At 39.5% G+C, this 18,650-nt stretch overlaps 2 protein-coding genes across 2 annotated transcripts in view; one reads left to right on the top strand and one right to left on the bottom strand.

Annotated features, from left to right (window-relative positions):
- LOC121521960 (protein eva-1 homolog A) overlaps window positions 1-10,146 on the bottom strand; it is a 142,059-nt gene extending 131,913 nt beyond the window's left edge. The window contains exon 1 of the mRNA XM_041806178.1: window positions 9,667-10,146. Coding sequence (XP_041662112.1) covers window positions 9,667-9,775 — 109 coding nt within the window. The 5' untranslated portion in view covers window positions 9,776-10,146. The remainder of the gene's footprint in view (window positions 1-9,666) is intronic.
- A 3,087-nt stretch (window positions 10,147-13,233) lies between these two features.
- On the top strand, window positions 13,234-17,790 carry mrpl19 (mitochondrial ribosomal protein L19). Its single transcript, XM_041804672.1, has 6 exons — window positions 13,234-13,341; window positions 13,556-13,676; window positions 13,793-13,911; window positions 15,178-15,312; window positions 15,654-15,835; window positions 16,812-17,790. The coding sequence occupies exons 1-6, from the start codon at window positions 13,263-13,265 to the stop codon at window positions 17,031-17,033; spliced, it is 858 nt and encodes a 285-aa protein (XP_041660606.1). The 5' UTR covers window positions 13,234-13,262; the 3' UTR covers window positions 17,034-17,790.
- The last annotated feature ends 860 nt before the right edge of the window (window positions 17,791-18,650 follow it).

Below are 18,650 nucleotides of genomic sequence, written 5' to 3'. Positions count from 1 at the left end.
TTTTCCCACACAAATCTTGGCAACAAGACAAAAACATATTTTAACTGATGCACATTCAAATGGCTTATCTGCTGGGACTTGACATGCAGAGCTCGCCTTTGAGGCTACATCTCCTTTGAACACATTTTCTCATTAATCTTGTCAACACTCATGTCGTCAATGCTTTGTCCTTCTACTCAAGAAATTCCTCCAGCACAATGTTATTATGGTAAGACAGAAGAAAAGATTTGATTCATTTTGAGTGCTTAAGCTGTGTAACAAACTTTATCTGATAAATTCTTCTCAGTGAAACTGTGATTTTATAAACTTCATTCTATTGCATTGTGGCGCAGGTAAATTTAATTTCCTCATGCTGACCTTTAATTAACATCGGGGGAGAGTTGTTTCCTCTTGTAAACACTCATCTCTCATCAACAACACAATATTGTTGTTCCTCGACATGATGTCAACCTCTGCTTTGTGTGTGTGTTTGTTTATGTACTTATCGTATCCAGGGGAGGTGCTAACACAGTAGGTCATGTCTTTCATTGCTATTATGTTGTGCCATGCCAGACTTCCACCTTAAATTACACACACACCGCCCACACGCTGTGCCATCACAGCACACAGAGGAAAGCACATCCAGAAGTTTCTACATCTCCTAAGTCTTCACCAGAAAGGTTCTTACCTGCACATTTTACAACAATTATTACTCGTTGCAAGAGAAATGTATAGCAAAAACAAGAAGTTTAACTTGACATTTATATTGCTGTACATAACTAGCACTGTAGGGCTATTTGTGCTACATGCCCCCCTATACACACAGATACAATTTTTAAATCTCAGCAATAAATTCTGAGCATACTAGACATGCTTTTCTGTAACACGAGGCAAGAATAACCCCTCTCTTAAGAGCCCCCAAGCTTACATACACTGACGAAGGTTGATTTTTGTTATGCTGCCACTTCTCTTTTGGTTTTGAAACTGAAAAGGCAAGAATATTTGGGACATATTAAAAGTCAAACACTGTTTTATAACCTGTTGGCGGCTGTTACATGGAAAGCATCAGGCCAGAACAGCACATGTTCCTGCCCTTCTTATGCCAGTAAGGGAAGTCCAAGGCAGGGAGAGAAGCAGCAAAAACCCCCAGATCAGAGCTGGCAGCAAAGACAACAGAATGACATGAATGAAGGAGGAGCTGGGGTGGAGGAGGGTTGCAGGAGCAGGATGCAGAGTGGCAGAGCATAGCCAGGCAAGAGCAGTTCAAGGCCCCGTGCACACCGAGATGAAAATGATATATTGCTGTTTCGTTTTGAAAAAGTTTTCCGTAAAGACGAGATCGTTTCAGGAAATATCCGCGTAAGCACAGAACCACTGAAAACAACTGAAAACGCTGTAGTTTATATGCCAAGCCTGTACGTGGCGCTGTAACGCTGCCACAGAAATGCACCAAAGGAGAGAAGATGATCACAGAAAACTAATACAAACTTTCTTCTTTCTTTCTTTCTGATTGTTCTCCGTGTTGGATTTAAGAACATCTGGTGTATGCGATTCACGGTGGTGGTTAAGGAGCATCAAATTTTGCTGTAAAAGCTATAACAAGCTCAGTAGCTTCTGCAGCACAAACACAACCCTGTAATCCACCATTGTTGTTTTGGCTGGACCTGCGCAGGCGTCTTAAGAGAACTACACTATGCATGATGTAATTATTTCAAGAAAGACGCCATTGGCCGTCCACACAGAGACGAAACAGTAGTCGTTTACAGATTTGTGCACTCTGGGAGCTGGTTTAAAAAATATTGTTTACAGCCTCCCAAAATGCCTTTTCCGCGTGGATGAAACGCCAATATGACAAAAAAACTTTTGTGTATACTCCTGAATTTGTTATTGGGGCCTAAATAAGGCAGCATGAGAGTAATAAGCCAAGAGCATGCTTAGAGCAAATCAGCTGGCTGTCAGCTGAGGGACTTGCGTGAGATCATAGCAGTGCCCTGCCTGAACTGACTTCTACTAACTTCCACTTCTTTGCCACGTTTAATCTTTTTTGCAGCGTTTTTGCCAATTTTGCCTCCTAATTCCTTTTTTTTTTGTCCACTTCTTTTGGCCAGTTTTAACCCACTGTTGCCACTCTTTAACTGCCTTATCCTCTTTTCACAAGTATGTAGTCTTTCAAAGTTGTCTACTTCTTTTGCCTTCTTTTCTGGCATCCTTATGTTTCTGCCCATTATGGCCTAACTATAAAGTATGATATTAATTTCCTGATAGTTTTGCTCAAATGTGCCCATCTACATGGTTAACATTACCAATAAAAAGGTTAAACTGTTTCTAGAAAAGGGGTTTACTTTTTAAAAGGCTATATTTGTATTTCAGTATAATTAACTAAAATTCATGTTTTGTTGCTTCGATAAGAGTGGTTGTTTTTCAGCCTAAAATAAAATATGGTTATCAGCTTAACTTTACAGTGGACCCTGATTTTGCTGACCTCCATGGGCCTCTAATTTGGACGGTCCCAAAGCTCCCCCCTTTATCCCCCCTAGGGGCAGCCTTGATCAGGGGACAATGGCTTATATTCTATATTGTCTTTTGTATGGTGCAATGAGAGAAACATAGAACGAGTTTGTTTGACTTTTACTGTGATCTTTAAGAGGAAAATTTCCAGTTCCTTTATGGGAACTGAAATACGCCGTCTTGCTTTAAAACACACAATGAGTTTCATGTGAAATTGGTACTTTATGTTCTTCAATTTATCTGATAATTCAATTGGCCATGAGCGATGCACAACAGGAGTCTGCTCTAGCCATTTGACTGTCATTCTCACAGTTGTTGATCTTATGTTTTAAGATAGCTTTACCTTACTTTTCTTTATTGTTATGAAAGCAACACCTCCATGGATTTCTTAAAGGATCTGAAAGGATTTAGACTTGGTAAGCGGATTCAAAAACCAGATTCAGAGTTGATAAAATGCTATCAAGCCCCAAACAAATCCTCCTGAAAAATGCAACCTGTCTGCAGATTTGGCACAGATTTTAGATGTTAAATAAGGGGGAGAGCTGGCTGGTGATTATTTTTATATAACCAGCGGCAGCACATAAAACAGTTGTGATATAAAGACATTCAGTCCCCCATTGTTATTCTATGCTTTGACACAATCATGCTATGAATCAAAAGTTTCTTGACAAATCACTCCTTTGTGAACTTACTCACAGCAAACGCTTCTTTGAAAAGAAAAACCCCCCTCTCTTTTCAGCTGGAGAGAAAAGCAGCCTTATGCCAGGCCCTCGCTGTCCGCCTCGCCGCCTGCCTCCACCACAGTAGACAAAACAAGAGAGAGGCAGGATTTGTTTAGACAGAGCTCACCTGGTGCACACAGACACAGAAACAGTGATCAGGCAAGCCCTGGGGAGGAGCGGCAGACAGCAAGGAGGTGGAGGGGAAGAAAGCAGGGGACCAAAGAGGGGGGAAGGGAAGAGAAGGGGGCTCATAGGAGAGGAGAGCGTAGGTCTCAATATGCTACTCTTACCCCTGGCCACTCCAAAATCTGAGCGGATTAAGAATTGAGGGCCATGGAGTAGGCGCTCAGTTATAGGTGGCGGGGTGTGTTTGTGTGTAAGTGTGAGGGTATGCGGTAAGGGGTAGCCTAATCCAGGACTAGCCCATGGGGTAATAGCTTTGGCGGATTTGTGTGTCTGTGTTGATTTGGCTGCAGTGTCACGCAGCTTAGAGAATTTGACAAATGTAGCTGATCTGTGGATCAACAGGATCAAGCTCCTGAGAATTTTTACATCACACAGTCAAAAAAGATCCAAAACTAATTTCCGTCAACAATCAAAAGAAACATAAACTACTGAAAACACTGCTGCTGTCACGGTTTCCTGTACACAAGCAAGCAGGAAATGTGGTGGTTGGACAGAAAACTGGCATAAAAATCCCACAGCCAGCTAGCATCCAGGCAGAGTGACACAGATGCTACATTACAGAAGCACAGATAAAGTTAAGTCGTCCTATATAGAAGTCAGCAAAGGAGTACCCCAGGGTTCCATCCTTGGGCCACTTTTACTATCCATATAAATGACATTGCAGCACAAATACAATATTAGAAACTCCATCTTTATGCAGATGATTATATTGTATACCTCTCTGCACCCTCCACTAGTCAAGCCCTCTCACAGCTACAGACTGATTTTTACTTTTACAGCAAGCTCCTGTCTGTCTCAAAGTGATTTTCAACCCCCACAAAACAAATATATGATTTGCTCTAGACAGAATGATGTGTTGATCACATTACATGATGTAAACATTGAACGTGAACAGTTCAAATACCTTGGGGATCTGATTAGATCAGGGACTGTCTTTTAGGTTTCACATTTCAAATTTAGCTGGGAAAATAAGGCCTCGGCTAGTTTTTCTTAACAGGAGTAAGTCCTGTTTAGTAGTGGTATACATTACTCAGAACAATTTTGGAATGAAAGCAAAGCTGCCTTCCTCTGTATCTTATGGCGGGGGTTTTTTTAGATTCATTTTTAAGCTTTTTGTGCCTTCATTGATAGAGGAGGACAGTGGAAAGAGGCGGAAACAGGGACGAGAAAGCAGGGAGAGACATGCAGGAAAGGGCACAGGCCAGATTGGAACCCGGGCTGCCCGCATACATCGGGCGCACCTTAAACCACTAGGCCTTATGCATTTAAGGGTCTAAAAAACTATAGTAGATACAAAACTATGGGAAAACTGGCAAATTTAAATTTAAAGTGATCAGCATAGTTTTTAATCCTGATTCGACAGATCAACACTTTCTATTTCTGTCAGAGGAATGGTCTACATTCAAATATGTTCAAATAGCTAAACTCTTTTCCTCACACTAATTACTGAAGACAATCAAAAGATGTAAATTTAAAGGTAACTACTGACTGAATTGAGGAGCTCATACATACACATCATCATCCTTTGAATTCGATTGCAATGCCCTAAATCTGGTGTGTTGTTGACTTTGATTCAGCCTTTCCCCACAGTGGTCAACATGTGTGATGAGGGAAACAAAGGGGAACACAGAATAAGATGGATGATAACTCCCCCTAACCACACTCACACTCTCTGTGGGTTGACCTCAGTTGACCTCTTGGCCCCTCAACAGCCTCACATCCCATTGACTCGGGTTAAATAGGGTTTTGGCTGCAGGGTTTTATGGTGGAGAAGTTGCTTCACCGTAACCTTTCAGCAGTGTCACAGAGTTTACCAGGAGTTTGAACTACCTGCTACAGTTTAATGCTTTTTCAAATGATTGTCCTTTCCCTTTTCCTTGTTTGATGCTTGACACAAATAATAAACTTTTATCCATCTGTACCATAAAGTTAAGCCACTTAAGAAAAAGGAAAAAAACAGATCCACTACTTGAAGCTCACAGTGACAACACTGGGGTTCAATGTGAACTAAAACTGATGAAAGGAAACCCCACTAAACTACTTGACATAATAAGGAAAATATGCAACGTATGGTAACCTCCTGAATGTGCATTCTGAACATATGCATACATGAGGAGACACATTATATCTGTGTTAATGGTTCTGTGGCAAAAATAACACTAGAAAAGTACTGACAGCTTGCAAAACAAATAGCATGAATTAGCCAGCATGCTAGCTCCCTCAGCCTGGGGGCTTTCAAGTGTTGCACAGCGTACTCCATACCTCTAATTAGCTGTTGAGGCAGCTTTATAATAGAGGATGATGACAGGGGACGATACAGGCTTAAATTACCTACCAACATTGTTTGTTTTCCTTATATCATGAAATAAAAAACTACCATTAGCCCCGATGTCAACATGACCTAAATACATGAAATAAAAACATTTCTCTGGGAATCAACAGTTGGTTTCAGCACCACTGTGACGGATCTTCAGTCATATCACTAGATTGTCCACTGTCACAAGTCCAGCCATCTGATGGACAGATGTTGGATATAAACCCACCACTCTCCTGTCACCCTGCACCCTGGCACCACCTGTCAGTCAAAGCCCTCCTCTCTATCTCTCTCTGGGTCTCCAGGGAGACTCCAGCTGGGCAAGAATGTGGGGACTGAAGGAGGTCTTTGTCCCTAAGGTATTCTGACACAGTCCCCCTTTCTCATCTTTTCATTCACAGCGAGGCTTGGTCAGCATCTCTGTAAAGGGAGGATGAACAAAACAAGATGGCATTTAGGGACTTGACACCTGCATTCCTTCTGGAAAACAACCACTGATCTCAGTTCCTTGTTTATCAAAGAAAAATTCCAACTAGATATGTTTGACTGATGTGGGATATGTTTGTAAAATATGGCTCAGTTATTTGGGAAAATAATCAAATTGCAATTTTTCTTTTTCAATATTGAAATCAGACATGCAGTTATGTTTTTAAGTTCCTCATCCTATGTATTTCTTAACAAACACAAGCAATAAATCATCCTTTATTAGAATCAACACAATATTAGTTAGACTAAACATCAGCCGTTCTTTCCTGTAGGCTGTGCATAAGTGTAAGGATGGCATACCATAATGAATGGATTAGTATGAATAACATAACTATTTATGTACTTTGATCTCAGTAGTAAATTCACTGATTGGTTCAGTATAAAGCCTTGTAGCAATCATCATGAAAACAAGGAAGGAAAACTTTTGAAAAATGATATCTAAATGTGATCATTTTGACTCATATTGCAGATGCCATGTAAATTGCTGTATTGAAAGGAATGAGCATTTTGTATGTCATTCTCTTTTCAAATGAGAAAAACATGTACGAAAAAAAGTAAGGTTTTTGCAAACTATTCTGGAAAAAAATGATGCTTCAATGTTTGCATGATGTGTACAGCATAACATCTCTGCTGCAAAAATATGCGTGAGACTGATTATTTGACTCGTTTCATTTAAAATAAACAGTAAATATAAAATAAATAATAACCGGTGTGAGTGCACATGAAACACGTTTATAAATTCACCAAAAATACAAACAAACAAAAATATTGTTCTAATTTTTAGCAATAATATCAATTATAATATTTAATCACAGCAAAGAAGAACTAACTTCAGGTAAATGACCGTGAGTTAGCACAAAGGATGTAGAGAGCGTTAAGCTAGCTAAGTAAATAGATAAATACATATATGAATAAAAAGATGCAATAAATAAATAGGCTACCTTTCTGTTCCAAACATTTATAGATGTATTTTTGCTTTAATGTATTGTTCTGATTGTTTAAATAACAAACAAAGCAATTTCACGTGAAAAATCTGAGCACACAGATCAACAGTAGAGGTTGCTAACTGAGAAAGCGCTAACATTAGCCTAGCTTGTTTAATGAGCTTAGCTTGTATTAGCCCATTAGCTTTCAAGTTAGCATTCTGTGAACACAGATGTGGAAATGGTCGGTCTCAGTGGCTCTAAATTGACAGCAAAACAGTGTTTATTTAATTTAATGTAGGTATATTTGTTCAATAGACTTGTACATAAAGGATATAAGTATTGGCTAACAGTAGAGAAAAACAGCTGCTTTTTCATGCTAACCAGCTGAGCCATCCTGCTAAAGAGTCCAGTGGTAAAATTCAACAATATCATTGCCAAAAAGCCTATGAATTTTTCCCACTGGTTTTAGTTTATTGCTGAAAATAAGCTTTTAACCCGGGAACCTCTGGTAATTTCTGAAAATTGCATGGGGTTTCTGTGTTTTTAATCCCATGCGAATCGACCATATCTGTTACAACCATATTTCAACACGCATGCAGGCCCACATGTAATACTAATCCCATGTGAATCAGCATCTCTGTAATTAAGGGTGGTGTTTATGTGTTTTTTACAACTCCTTATTCTTTATCTAATTAAAAAAATGATTTTATCTTATATTGACAAATAACTTCATCTTGCTTGATTTATTCATTTAAACTGAATGTTCCTGGCGCATGTGTGGCACCGCTGCTCTCTTATTATGTACAACACTTCAGCTCTGCCTCCTACAGCTTCTCTTTACCTGTACCTGATCTTAAATCAGTATTATTTACCCCATACATTTCATGCATAACATACGTTACATCTTGAAATGTCACTTAACATTCAGTGATTGGGCTACAACAGCTGATCTGAGGGGAGCTATTGTTGTGTTTTCATTGCTGCTGTAGTGCAGAAATGTCTGTAAATTTGAGTATACTACAGACGTTACTTATCCTGTGTGAATGTGTATCAGCAAACACTGATGTCAGGGGGTAATTCACAAATTATCAGAGGTCCACAAGTAATACTAATCCGTGTGACTAGCTCCTTAGTTAGCCCCCTGTAGCACCTACCTTTTGTTTAACATGATAATGCTTCCAGATGTAGTATTTGCGATTAAAAAAGTTTAAATATCTTAAGTTTTCACCTCAGACCTTATTTTGGGCATCTTACCATAAAGTCATTCAATATCCTATAGATTTGAGACAATGGAGCAGGAAGTGCTAAAATGTATGCAATTTAGCTATTAAAAGGCCCGGGGATAAACTTTCAGAACAATTTTAACATAAACTGTTCACTTTGACATTAGCATTTGAACTACATGTTGCTGTAGTTATTGGTAAGCCTAACCCAAACAGCTTTGTTTTCCCTCCCAGCTTAATGAATAACATTTGACTACTTGGTCATAGCATTAATATCCAAACTAACCTCCACTGCCTCATGCGCTGCAATTACACAAATGAACCTTGTTAACAGCCTTCACTACACTGCAATCTTTAGCAGCTCATTAGGCGACGACATGGACACACAGCACACACATTCATACACATAGCTCACACATGTAACATACATCTGCTCTTTAGCACCTTTCCCTAACAGTGTTGGCCTTCTTGTTTCTAACCATTAGACCCATTAGAGGCCAATTAACACCAACACAAAGCTCCCTTCCTGTTTTATGGCACTGTAAACAAAACCTGCAGGCTTGCCTTGGGCTTAATAGTCCATAATGCACCACAGAAAACCCCATTAGTTTTAGTAATATGCGGCCTATAGTAGAAGGATGTAAAAGTCTGAAGAGTCAGTCACACTGGATGGCTCTTAAACTTGTGGTAATCAAAATACAACTACTTTTATAGAGTGCTAATCAAAGAAAATCGTAAAAACTGCTCTGAGGTTGCTTTTTCTCTCTCAGTCTGCAACAGAAGTCTAGACAATAGCTCCCATCTAGTGACACATTAACCTCACTATCCCATTTATCTCAGTTGCATCAATGGGATATGTCTTGCAGTTGATAAACCCAGCCATTATCCCTATCATATAGTGCAAATGGCTTTAGTTAAGGGGAAGCTATATGGGTCAATACTAGCTAACTGTGTCAGGACTGGCCAACAGATAAGCACAATACGGGTCTTTTCCGCGTCTTTAAGTTGTCTTCTGCTCGGTTTATGGAGCAAACATTTGAGAGTGCATGCTGGAGCACGCCACAGGCACGGGCCGTCCTCAGAGGAGTTGATGCGACACACTTCAAAATCCGCCTCCTTAGGTTGTGATGAGGCTTGTGTTCAACTTTTTAAGCATGCATGCGGATTTCCCTGGTGTTTTTCATTTCCACACGTGTTACGTTTACCGTTTAAGAGTAAAACAAGTGCTGGTTGCGGCACATGTTGTTGAGTCGCCGCTTCTTAATGCCTGAGAAATAGGCTAGCAACATTTTTTTAACTGCAGAATGATGAGAAAAGCCAACCTGAAAAGTCTGAAGATCCCTTGGTGTGGTCGCAGAGGACGGTCAGACACGTTATTCCCAACAGGAGCGCATAAGTGACGGCTGAGAGAGTCCCATCTGAGAAGAACATCCTTGAAGCCTCGAAGTTTTGGGGTTTCTCCGTAGCATCAGAAAGTCCAGCAGAAGCAGCAGCATGAGGTTTCAGGAGATGTGAGCTCCCATGTTTCTACTGGTCCTCTTCCCTCATCTTCCTCCCACCACTTAGCAGCACGCCGCTGTGAGAGACTGGGGTAGAGGTAGCCCTGTCCCGGAGCAGTGCTCTGCTGCTCTGTGAGAGAGCACACAGCTAACTGTGGGCTGTGTTGAGCTGAGGAGGAGGCAGCCCACCTGGAGGACCGCCGCTCCCCTGCATGGTCTCAAAGACCCGGAGTTCCTTATCAGGCACACATAGAGGGAACTGATATGATTTATTATAACACTTCCTGCTCAGTCTGGGATTCGTTTATAATGTTTTGCATTAAAGAGCTCTTATAGCAAAGGTTTGACCTAAACTTTTTGCTCACTGTTGCTGTATGGAAATAACATTTTGTATCACTGGTCACACAATAAAGGGCGTTTTCATTGAACAAATTTCCCAAAGTGCCCTCTTTAGGGCCCGCTAAGTGGACAGAATTAAGCTAAATGCTGTCCAAATAGATACAATTTTACAACGTGCTGTCTAACTTTCCTCTGAAAAGACAACATTTGACAGGTGCCCTTTGAATAGAAAAAAGTAACACTTGAATCCTTAAAAAGACAAATTGTGACAGTGTGCCCTTGTAAGTGTCCTCTAAAAAGAAAACATTTGACAAAGTGCCCTCTGAAAAGACAATATTTAAGAAAGTGCCCCCTGAAAACACAAAATTTAACCATTGCCCCTTTAAAAGAACAAAAAAATCAGAGTGCCTACTTAAACATGCTAATAAAGACAAAATTTGACAATTTGCCCTCTAAAGTGCCCTAAAGTGCCATCTTAGTGTCTTCTGAAAAGACAAAAATTAACTAAGTGCCCCCCATGTGGACTAAATTTGGCTTATTGCCCTCAGTGTGGACAAAATTTGTATACATGCTGTCTTTAGTGGACAAATTTTGACAAAGTGCCCTCCTAAGTGCCCCCCACGTGGACCGAATTTGGCCTATTGCACCTTAAGTGGACAAAATTTGACAGAGTTATTATTGGTGTCTTCTAAATAGACAAAATTATACAGATTGCCCTCCTAAGTATGTTGGAAAATTTGGCTTTGAGTCCTCTTATTGGATATATGTCAAAGTGTCACTAGGCTGCATATAAATGGACAGTACATGATAAACTTTCCTTCATGCTGCCTTTCCAGACAATGAATGATAAAGTGCCCTCCAGAGTTGTCTTCCAGTGGGCAGGTGTCCCCTCAGGGGATAAAACCATGTGCCCAACAGTGGAGAAAATGCAATAAAAGGCTGTTAGCTCCTTGCCATAAAGTTCATTTTCATTGAAATCCTCCCTCGTGTGTCTTTGTTACATCAGTGGTTAAATGGTTTATATTTTTGTCTGTTTTTTCACAGAGATGGGGTAGGCTAAATCATAAATAACGTTTAAATCTTAATCAGAATATCTAAATATTTCACAGCTTTCTGAATGATGTTGCCCCACTGTACACAGCAGGTGCCGTTTATTTTTGTGTAAAGCCTATTCTTATATCCTACAGTTGCACAAGAGAGTGGCAACATGTAGTTACGGTGAGTCCTCTTGGCTTCAATTTTAATGACTAAGAAAGATGTCAGAATTCCCATTTTCAAAAGTCTTCAAGCAAAATAATGTTCAGTGCAAAGAAAGCAACAAGAAGCCTGCAACACAGCCCAAAAAAATCATTAAAGTGTAAGCATCGCCTCTAAAAGAAGATAGACAGTCAGATTTGTAGGGTTGCAATGGAAACCCCCTGGTTAGGCCAGCCACACACTACAGGATTTTAAACACGATTTTAGGCAAGATTTGATCCTACTTATAATGGTGTCTATTTAGTGCTTATGTATTCTAGCTTGTATTCTGTGAAGAAGCATGCATCCATTTGTGTTTTTGGCACCAGCCAGCCATTTACTTCTTTAACAACTGAAGCATATGAGGTGTTCAACAACTGTTTTTGATGGGGAGTAGGGGGCAACATTGTGCAGACTGACTACAAGACACAGGGTTCAATGCACAAGTCTTCAGCAGGAGAGCGCCCCCAGCAGAGACAGCTAGGATACCAATCCCATTTGACACTCACAAGAATGTGTTGTAAACAATGTTTACACGAAAAAAGTGGAAAATAAATGATGACAATTGTAATCTAAATAGTATTCCATTAAAATTTACGACGTGTGTTTTGGTATTTTTTGTTAAAATTTCTAACATTGTTTTACTCTATTTTATTTACATAACCATGAACAGGTTTTTGTGTAGAATTCATAACTAATTTCTTTGGTCTTTAAGTTTTTGCTATAATATTTACCCTCAACCTTTTGTTCATTTTTATTTATATTGATGTGTGTAGTGTCTCAGTCCATTTTAAAAGTTCTTCTTTTTGTCATTCACTTTTCTGCTGTCTTACTGAAGACAGTGACTTCAGCTAACAACATACTGTTTTAAAATGAACTGCTCAGGTATTTTATATCATTGTAGTGTTAGGGAGGTGGGGTTATTCCCCAAGACTGGTGATGTCATGGGCTCATATATTTGTCCTGCCCAAATCAAACCAAACCAGGACAGAGGTGAACCACTTTTGATCTCAGTGTTTTCACATGTTTGCAGCAACCTTAATACAACATATAGTCTGTTAAGACATAAAGTTTGGATTTCACTTTACTGGGACTTTAACATGCTGAGTACTGAGTAGCCACTGAGGAGTTGTACAGTGAATAATTGTTCCTAATGGCAATAAAAACATGAGAATATGAGTCTCCAACCAGGCCGTTTAAGTAAAAGCACACCTTTACAACAATGTAAGATGCAAAAGCAGTTTTTGGATGCAGTATTTAATTATTCTCTTGCTGTGTGCTACTGATCGTCAAAGCCAGACATGGCCAGTTTCATGCCATTGACAGAAAGCTAGAACTTACTCTTTCGACTTTTAGATGTTTTTTTGTCAGTAATTGATGTATTTTAAAATGTAATGAAGGATAGTGCTGTGCACAAATATGCTTAAGTACAAAAAAATGACTGCAGAAAAAGAAACACACAAAACACACTCAATTAAAGTAGAGTTAGTGAATATAATAAGTTACTTTCCACCTCTGCAACATAAATTTAACACTGTTATTGTACAAAGGTTTTAACGTTTTTATCCTTTCACATGCTCGCGCACATCATAGACCAACCGTTTCTCTGGAATAATTATTTATGAATAAGTTAGCCCACGTGGGGAGCAATGACAAAAAAAAGTAAAATTCCCTTGTGTGTACAAATCCTTGCACATAAATCGCTCCCAGGCTCGCTTTGGTTAACGAAGCAGCTGCGTCACCTCGTGGACACCGCGCTTTATTGCAGATTGTGACAAATCGCGTTTCATCCATATTGTCCATTCACGGCTTCCGTACGCGCATGTGACTACAGAAGGTCAATCATGGCAGCCTACAGGAAGGGGCTCGACAAATTTGGCCTTTCTCTGAGGCTTTTTCGAAACTTAAATCTCCATAATGAACGTAAGTAAACCAAACAAGGGCTGTGTTTTTGCTTTTTCAGTAAAACTCACTGTTAGGCCTTTCGGTTGTGTCGTGTTTGAAACGCACATCCTCTGTTAGCTAACGTAGCTACATGACATAGCCAGGAGTATATCACCTAATAGAGATAGGCTTTAATTCGTTTTAAATGTGTTAATAATAAGGTTTCATGTGTTATTTTTGTTACTGTCCACAGGGTTCCTGTCCACATCCGTGTGTCGCCTCGCTTCAGGGAGCGAACAGCCTCCTAAATTCATCCCTCCATCTAAACCTGTCATCATCGCCGATAAAACACGGACTGAAGGATCTCTGCGGAAGTATGACTTTTTTTCTCCACACAATGTCGTTTTTTCTCTGTCATTCACAGATATTTACTGTACACGAACACGAATCACCGTGCCAAGGATTTCTTATAGTTGTCTGTGCCTCTCAGGCGTCTGAGCCCAGAGTTCATCCCTCCCAGACAGAGGACAAATCCTTTAAAATTCTCAATGGAGAGGAAAGACATGATTCGCAGGAGGAAAGTGCTTGACATCCCTGAATTCTACGTTGGTAAGAGACTTTTATTTTCATCTGTCATGCAGTAGGCTTAAGATGAGCAACAATCATCATTCTCCAGTCAAGTTAGAGTAACCTGTAGTGACTTGATTCTTGTTAGAAATTAAATTTGTGCTCAGGCTGAGGGTTTCTATGCCTGGAGTCTTTGTCTAATATTCTCTTTCCCCTATGGTATTTAGAACAGATCTTAACATTTAATACGGCTTCTGCTGTCTGTGGCTTATATATTTAATTTATGGACAGGTTAGCTCCTAGTTCTGCCTGTTTTAGTTGTTCTCACACATTATCTCACCAAAAATTCTGACTGAAAATGGTTCTGTTCACCATACTGTGAGGAGGCTTGGATCAGTCTACGCATTACCAATAACTGGTCAAACCTGGTAATAAGTGTTAAAAAATACATCCAAATAGCTGATGCCTTGGTTCCCTCCATGCAGGCTGAGTTGCACTCTCCTCTAGTTGCCAGAAAAGCTGCCGATGAGAGATGTAACCTGTACAGACTTAAACCAATGATTGAACAGCCAGCACAGGATCACATATTTTAATGCAGTGCTGCCTCAGGGTCCAAAGATAATGGGCATGCAATGTTGACCTTTGACTTTGTTCCCTGTGCACAGAGATTTCTCCATCTTCTTTGAATCTTTCGCTATTGTGTACAGTAGATGTGATCTGCAAACCAGTCGCAGTTTTACACTGAGGATAATTTTTCTGAAACGGTTCCAAAATTTTTAGACGGTTTTTACTTCAGAGAGACTGCCTTGCTAAAATCCTGCTTTCAAACCTAGTGTTGTTACTAACGTTGCTATTTAACCTAATTAATGGAAAAATGCCACTCCAACTGGTTTTTCATTAGTACCACTTACATTTCCAGCCTTTTGTTGTCCCCTCCCTAATTTTTTTAGATGTGTTGGTGCCATTAAATACAAAATGAGCTAACGTTTTTCATGGAATGGTAAAATGTCTCAGTTCCAATATATGATGTTATTTTCTATTGAGAATGAAATATGGTGAAATATGGGTTTGTGAAATTTGCAAATCATTGCATTCTGTTTTATTCATATTTTACACAGTGCCCCAATTTTACTGGAATCTTGATTGTAAATCATGGGGATTTTTTTTCTTCATTTTTAAAATATCTATTTGGTACAAAGTTAGTCATGTAACTGTTCTACTTGAAATAGCTTGGCAAGAATTTTGCATTGTGGCAGTCTTTTAGGTTATAAATGTAATGGTGTCAGTGTTTTTTAAAATTTTTCTAAGGGAGCATCCTGGCAGTGACCATGGCTGACTCTAACGCCAATGGGAAAAGTAGCCGCTTTGTCGGTATTTGTATCCAGAGAGGTGGAAAGGGGCTTGGAGCCACATTTATCCTGAGAAACATCATTCAAAACCAAGGTGAGTCATTATATCATCTGTTTAAACATGGCTTTACTGAATTATCCCACAGATACAACCAAATGTATTTATATAGTACTGTAAATTATTTTTAAAATCTGCTTTTCAACACTTGTCACTCGTCCTCTATGTGTTTATTTTAGCTGTCACAATGGAGTCTGTTTGATTTTGATTTAAAAGCAACAACAAAAATATGAAACTGACTCAACATGAAACCCTTGATAAGATTTATACTGCACCTATTTAATGCTCAAAAGCTTCTTTACATGTACAAGACAACGGAGCATTGGGCTTCAGGTAGACGCTTGTTTTTTCTCTATTGCTGAATGTGTGTGGTTCAGGTGTGGAGATCTGTTATGAGATGTACAGCCCGCGAATTCAACAGATCGAAGTGCTGAAGCTAGAGAAGAGACTAGATGACAACCTGATGTACCTGAGGGATGCTCTGCCCGAGTACAGCACTGTGGACCCCAACATGAAGCCTGTGCTGTTTGATGTCACTGGAGAGGTGCCTGTTAACCCAGTGAGTGAGCCACTACATGGACCTGAGTTATTTTTACACCCTCATTGTCTGGTATAATTTTTCTTTTGTAATGTTGAAGGTACCAGTTGGATCCATATTGCATATAGTTGCGACTCAGTACCAGATGTTACTGTTCTTGCTCTTGTGAACCTTTTTCGAAGGGAATCTGTAGATGTAGTCTAACAAATGCTCTGATGATGGCTTAATGCTGAACGCAAAAGCATTTGTCCATAACTTGGCTTTTGAGATGTGCTCCTTTTTTGAAACTTTTTAAGGATTTTTTTTTTTTAGCTTAGGCTAAGCACTCTTCTGATGATCTTCATTGATGTGAAGTGCAGCCTTCCACTCCATCGATCATTTAGTCCATTATTACATTGGATGCTTTATGAAATTTTGGTCTATTTGCTTTTGGTGAACCTTTCTTGTGTGCAGGTTGGAAAAATGAACTAAATTAAGTAGTTCTGGGTGTCCAAGACATAATTTTTGTTGCATATTGTTTGATTTTTGATTTTTGATTTTAGCATCATACTGAAATTCAATTTCTGGTATTGCGACATCTAGGGCTGAATAATTTTGGAAATAATCTAATTGCAACCCCCCCCTTCCCATATTGCAGTTGCTATTTGATATGCAATTATTCCTTAACTTTCTTTAATTCCTGAACAAGGGCTGAACAATTCTTTAAAGTGTCTAATTTTGATGATTATGACTGATATTGATAATTTGATATGAGTTATTGCATTGAAGGGTTTTTGTCATTCTTATATTGAATAGGAAAAAACATACAAAAATGAAGAAGGTAGTATTTTTTGTAGACTATTCTAAAAAAACAGCACCCAAATGATCTTATTTTTGATTAATTGCCCAGCCCTGCTGACAACTGTAATATGTTTGGTGTTAATGTCATAGGGCAGACAAGGGTTAAAAATAACTGGTGTATTGAATTTTGAAACTGAACTTTTTCCTTTTTAACCAGTTAAAGGTAAAGATGCGACCAAAGCCATGGTCCAAGCGCTGGGAACGACCAAAGTTCGACATCAAGGGGATCCGCTTTGACCTGGCTTTGACCCCCGAGCAAATGGAGCACGCTCAGAAGTGGGGGCAGCCATGGAACGAGTACGACATGCTGAAGGAGTATGACACCTCCGCCTTAGAGGAGGAGATCTTGAAGGAGGTGCAGCAGGAGTTAAGCAAGTAAAACATTTGGAATCTTACCATTGACAGACATTGTCAGGAGCAAGGAAGAGACTGGATTATACAGATTAAAAAAACACTTTACTGGACTGTTGTCAGTTTATGGGAATCCAGAAGAAACGGCAGCGTTTACAAGGAGGAGCCTGTGTGAACTCTGGTGTGAGGAATCATGAACACTTTTTTGTGTTGTCAGTCTGATGTACAGATCCATGGTATGCATTTCACTTAAGTTATCTCTATGCAGAATAGTTGATTGCTTCTATTATAAAAGTGATTAAATTACAAGCTTTTGCAAAACTTTTTGTTGTTTTGTTTGTGTTATTGCATGTTGACACTAGGTGGCGGTATTCCTCCACTTTGAGCTCCCCACAGCACTATTTCAAACCTCTGTTGTCTTGTAGTGTTTTCAGGAGACTCCTTCAGTTCTACATCAGCAGTCTCTGTTTTGTTTTACTTTGATAAAAAAAAGAAGCAAGTTTACTTAGTTATCTATTTAAAACCTGTCTGAAGTATTTTTAAACCCACTTGTACCAAATTTGAGGACTCTCTTGGTTAAAGCCAGTAAAGATTTCCATAAAAATGAGTAAACCTGCTCCTGAGAACAGGCCTCAGCACCCAGCGCTTTAAAAACAACGCTGGTATCCAGGGATCGTACACCAAGGACACCCGGTAGTGTTTTACTGTTGTGGATGGAAAATTGTGGTGTAGAGATGGCATGTTAGAGCGTCAGCCGGGTAGTATAAAAACACTTGGACTCCTTATGTTATGTCTGCTCTCTGTGAATGTGTGTGTGTGTGTATAAACACCGTGAATGAGTCCCCTGCACTCTAATTTCTCCATATTACAGGATGAGACGCGGAGAAAATGGTCTCTAATACAGGAGTAGCAGATGTTTACTGAGCTCATTACGGACCACACACGTTTCCTGTGCAGAGATAGAGAGGAATAAAGAGGGAGATTATTCTTGTAGCGTTTAAGGTAATGGGGTGGAAAAAATGCACTTTAACGTCAGTGTCAGAACAATTCATGTTATGGGGTTATGAGTGGGGTTAATCCTGATTCTTCTAGCCACATTTCTGCACCTGTTGAGCAACAATATCTATTTATTCAGTTTATTCCAAGCTTGTTTTCCTTCACCTGATTCTCAGTACAGTATTCTGAGCAAGATACTTAAATTTTTCAAAACCACATTTTAAAAAGACACACTCTGTTACTGTAATGATGGACAGTGTCAAAAAGCATTAAAACTGAAGAACTACCTCTGTTTCCCAGGGGGAAGGTGCATAGGGGAATGAATCCATCAAATGTTGCAGTCAGCTTCTGCACAGTGTAAACTGCATAAAATTGTGATCTTTCCGGCATCCGGATCTGCACATTCTCCTGACGTTACCCACTGGATTGGCAGGATACCTCTCAAGGAAATCAATAATGGACACTTTTATGGACAGTCTAAATCAATTTGACAACACAAATGAAGGCTCTCGGGTTTAAAAATGTCTTGTTTCTAAGTGGGAGTGTGGGCCTGTTGAACAGAGAGTGGACAAGACAAAAACTGCAACTATTGCAAGAGATTGATAACACAAATAGCACAACGACATGGTGCAATATGTAAAACGGTGTC

Source organism: Cheilinus undulatus, linkage group 14, assembly GCF_018320785.1.
Source record: "Cheilinus undulatus linkage group 14, ASM1832078v1, whole genome shotgun sequence".
NCBI lineage: Eukaryota > Metazoa > Chordata > Actinopteri > Labriformes > Labridae > Cheilinus > Cheilinus undulatus.
Note: the sequence above shows the minus strand (reverse complement) of the source record. Positions and strands in the feature narration are given on the sequence as shown.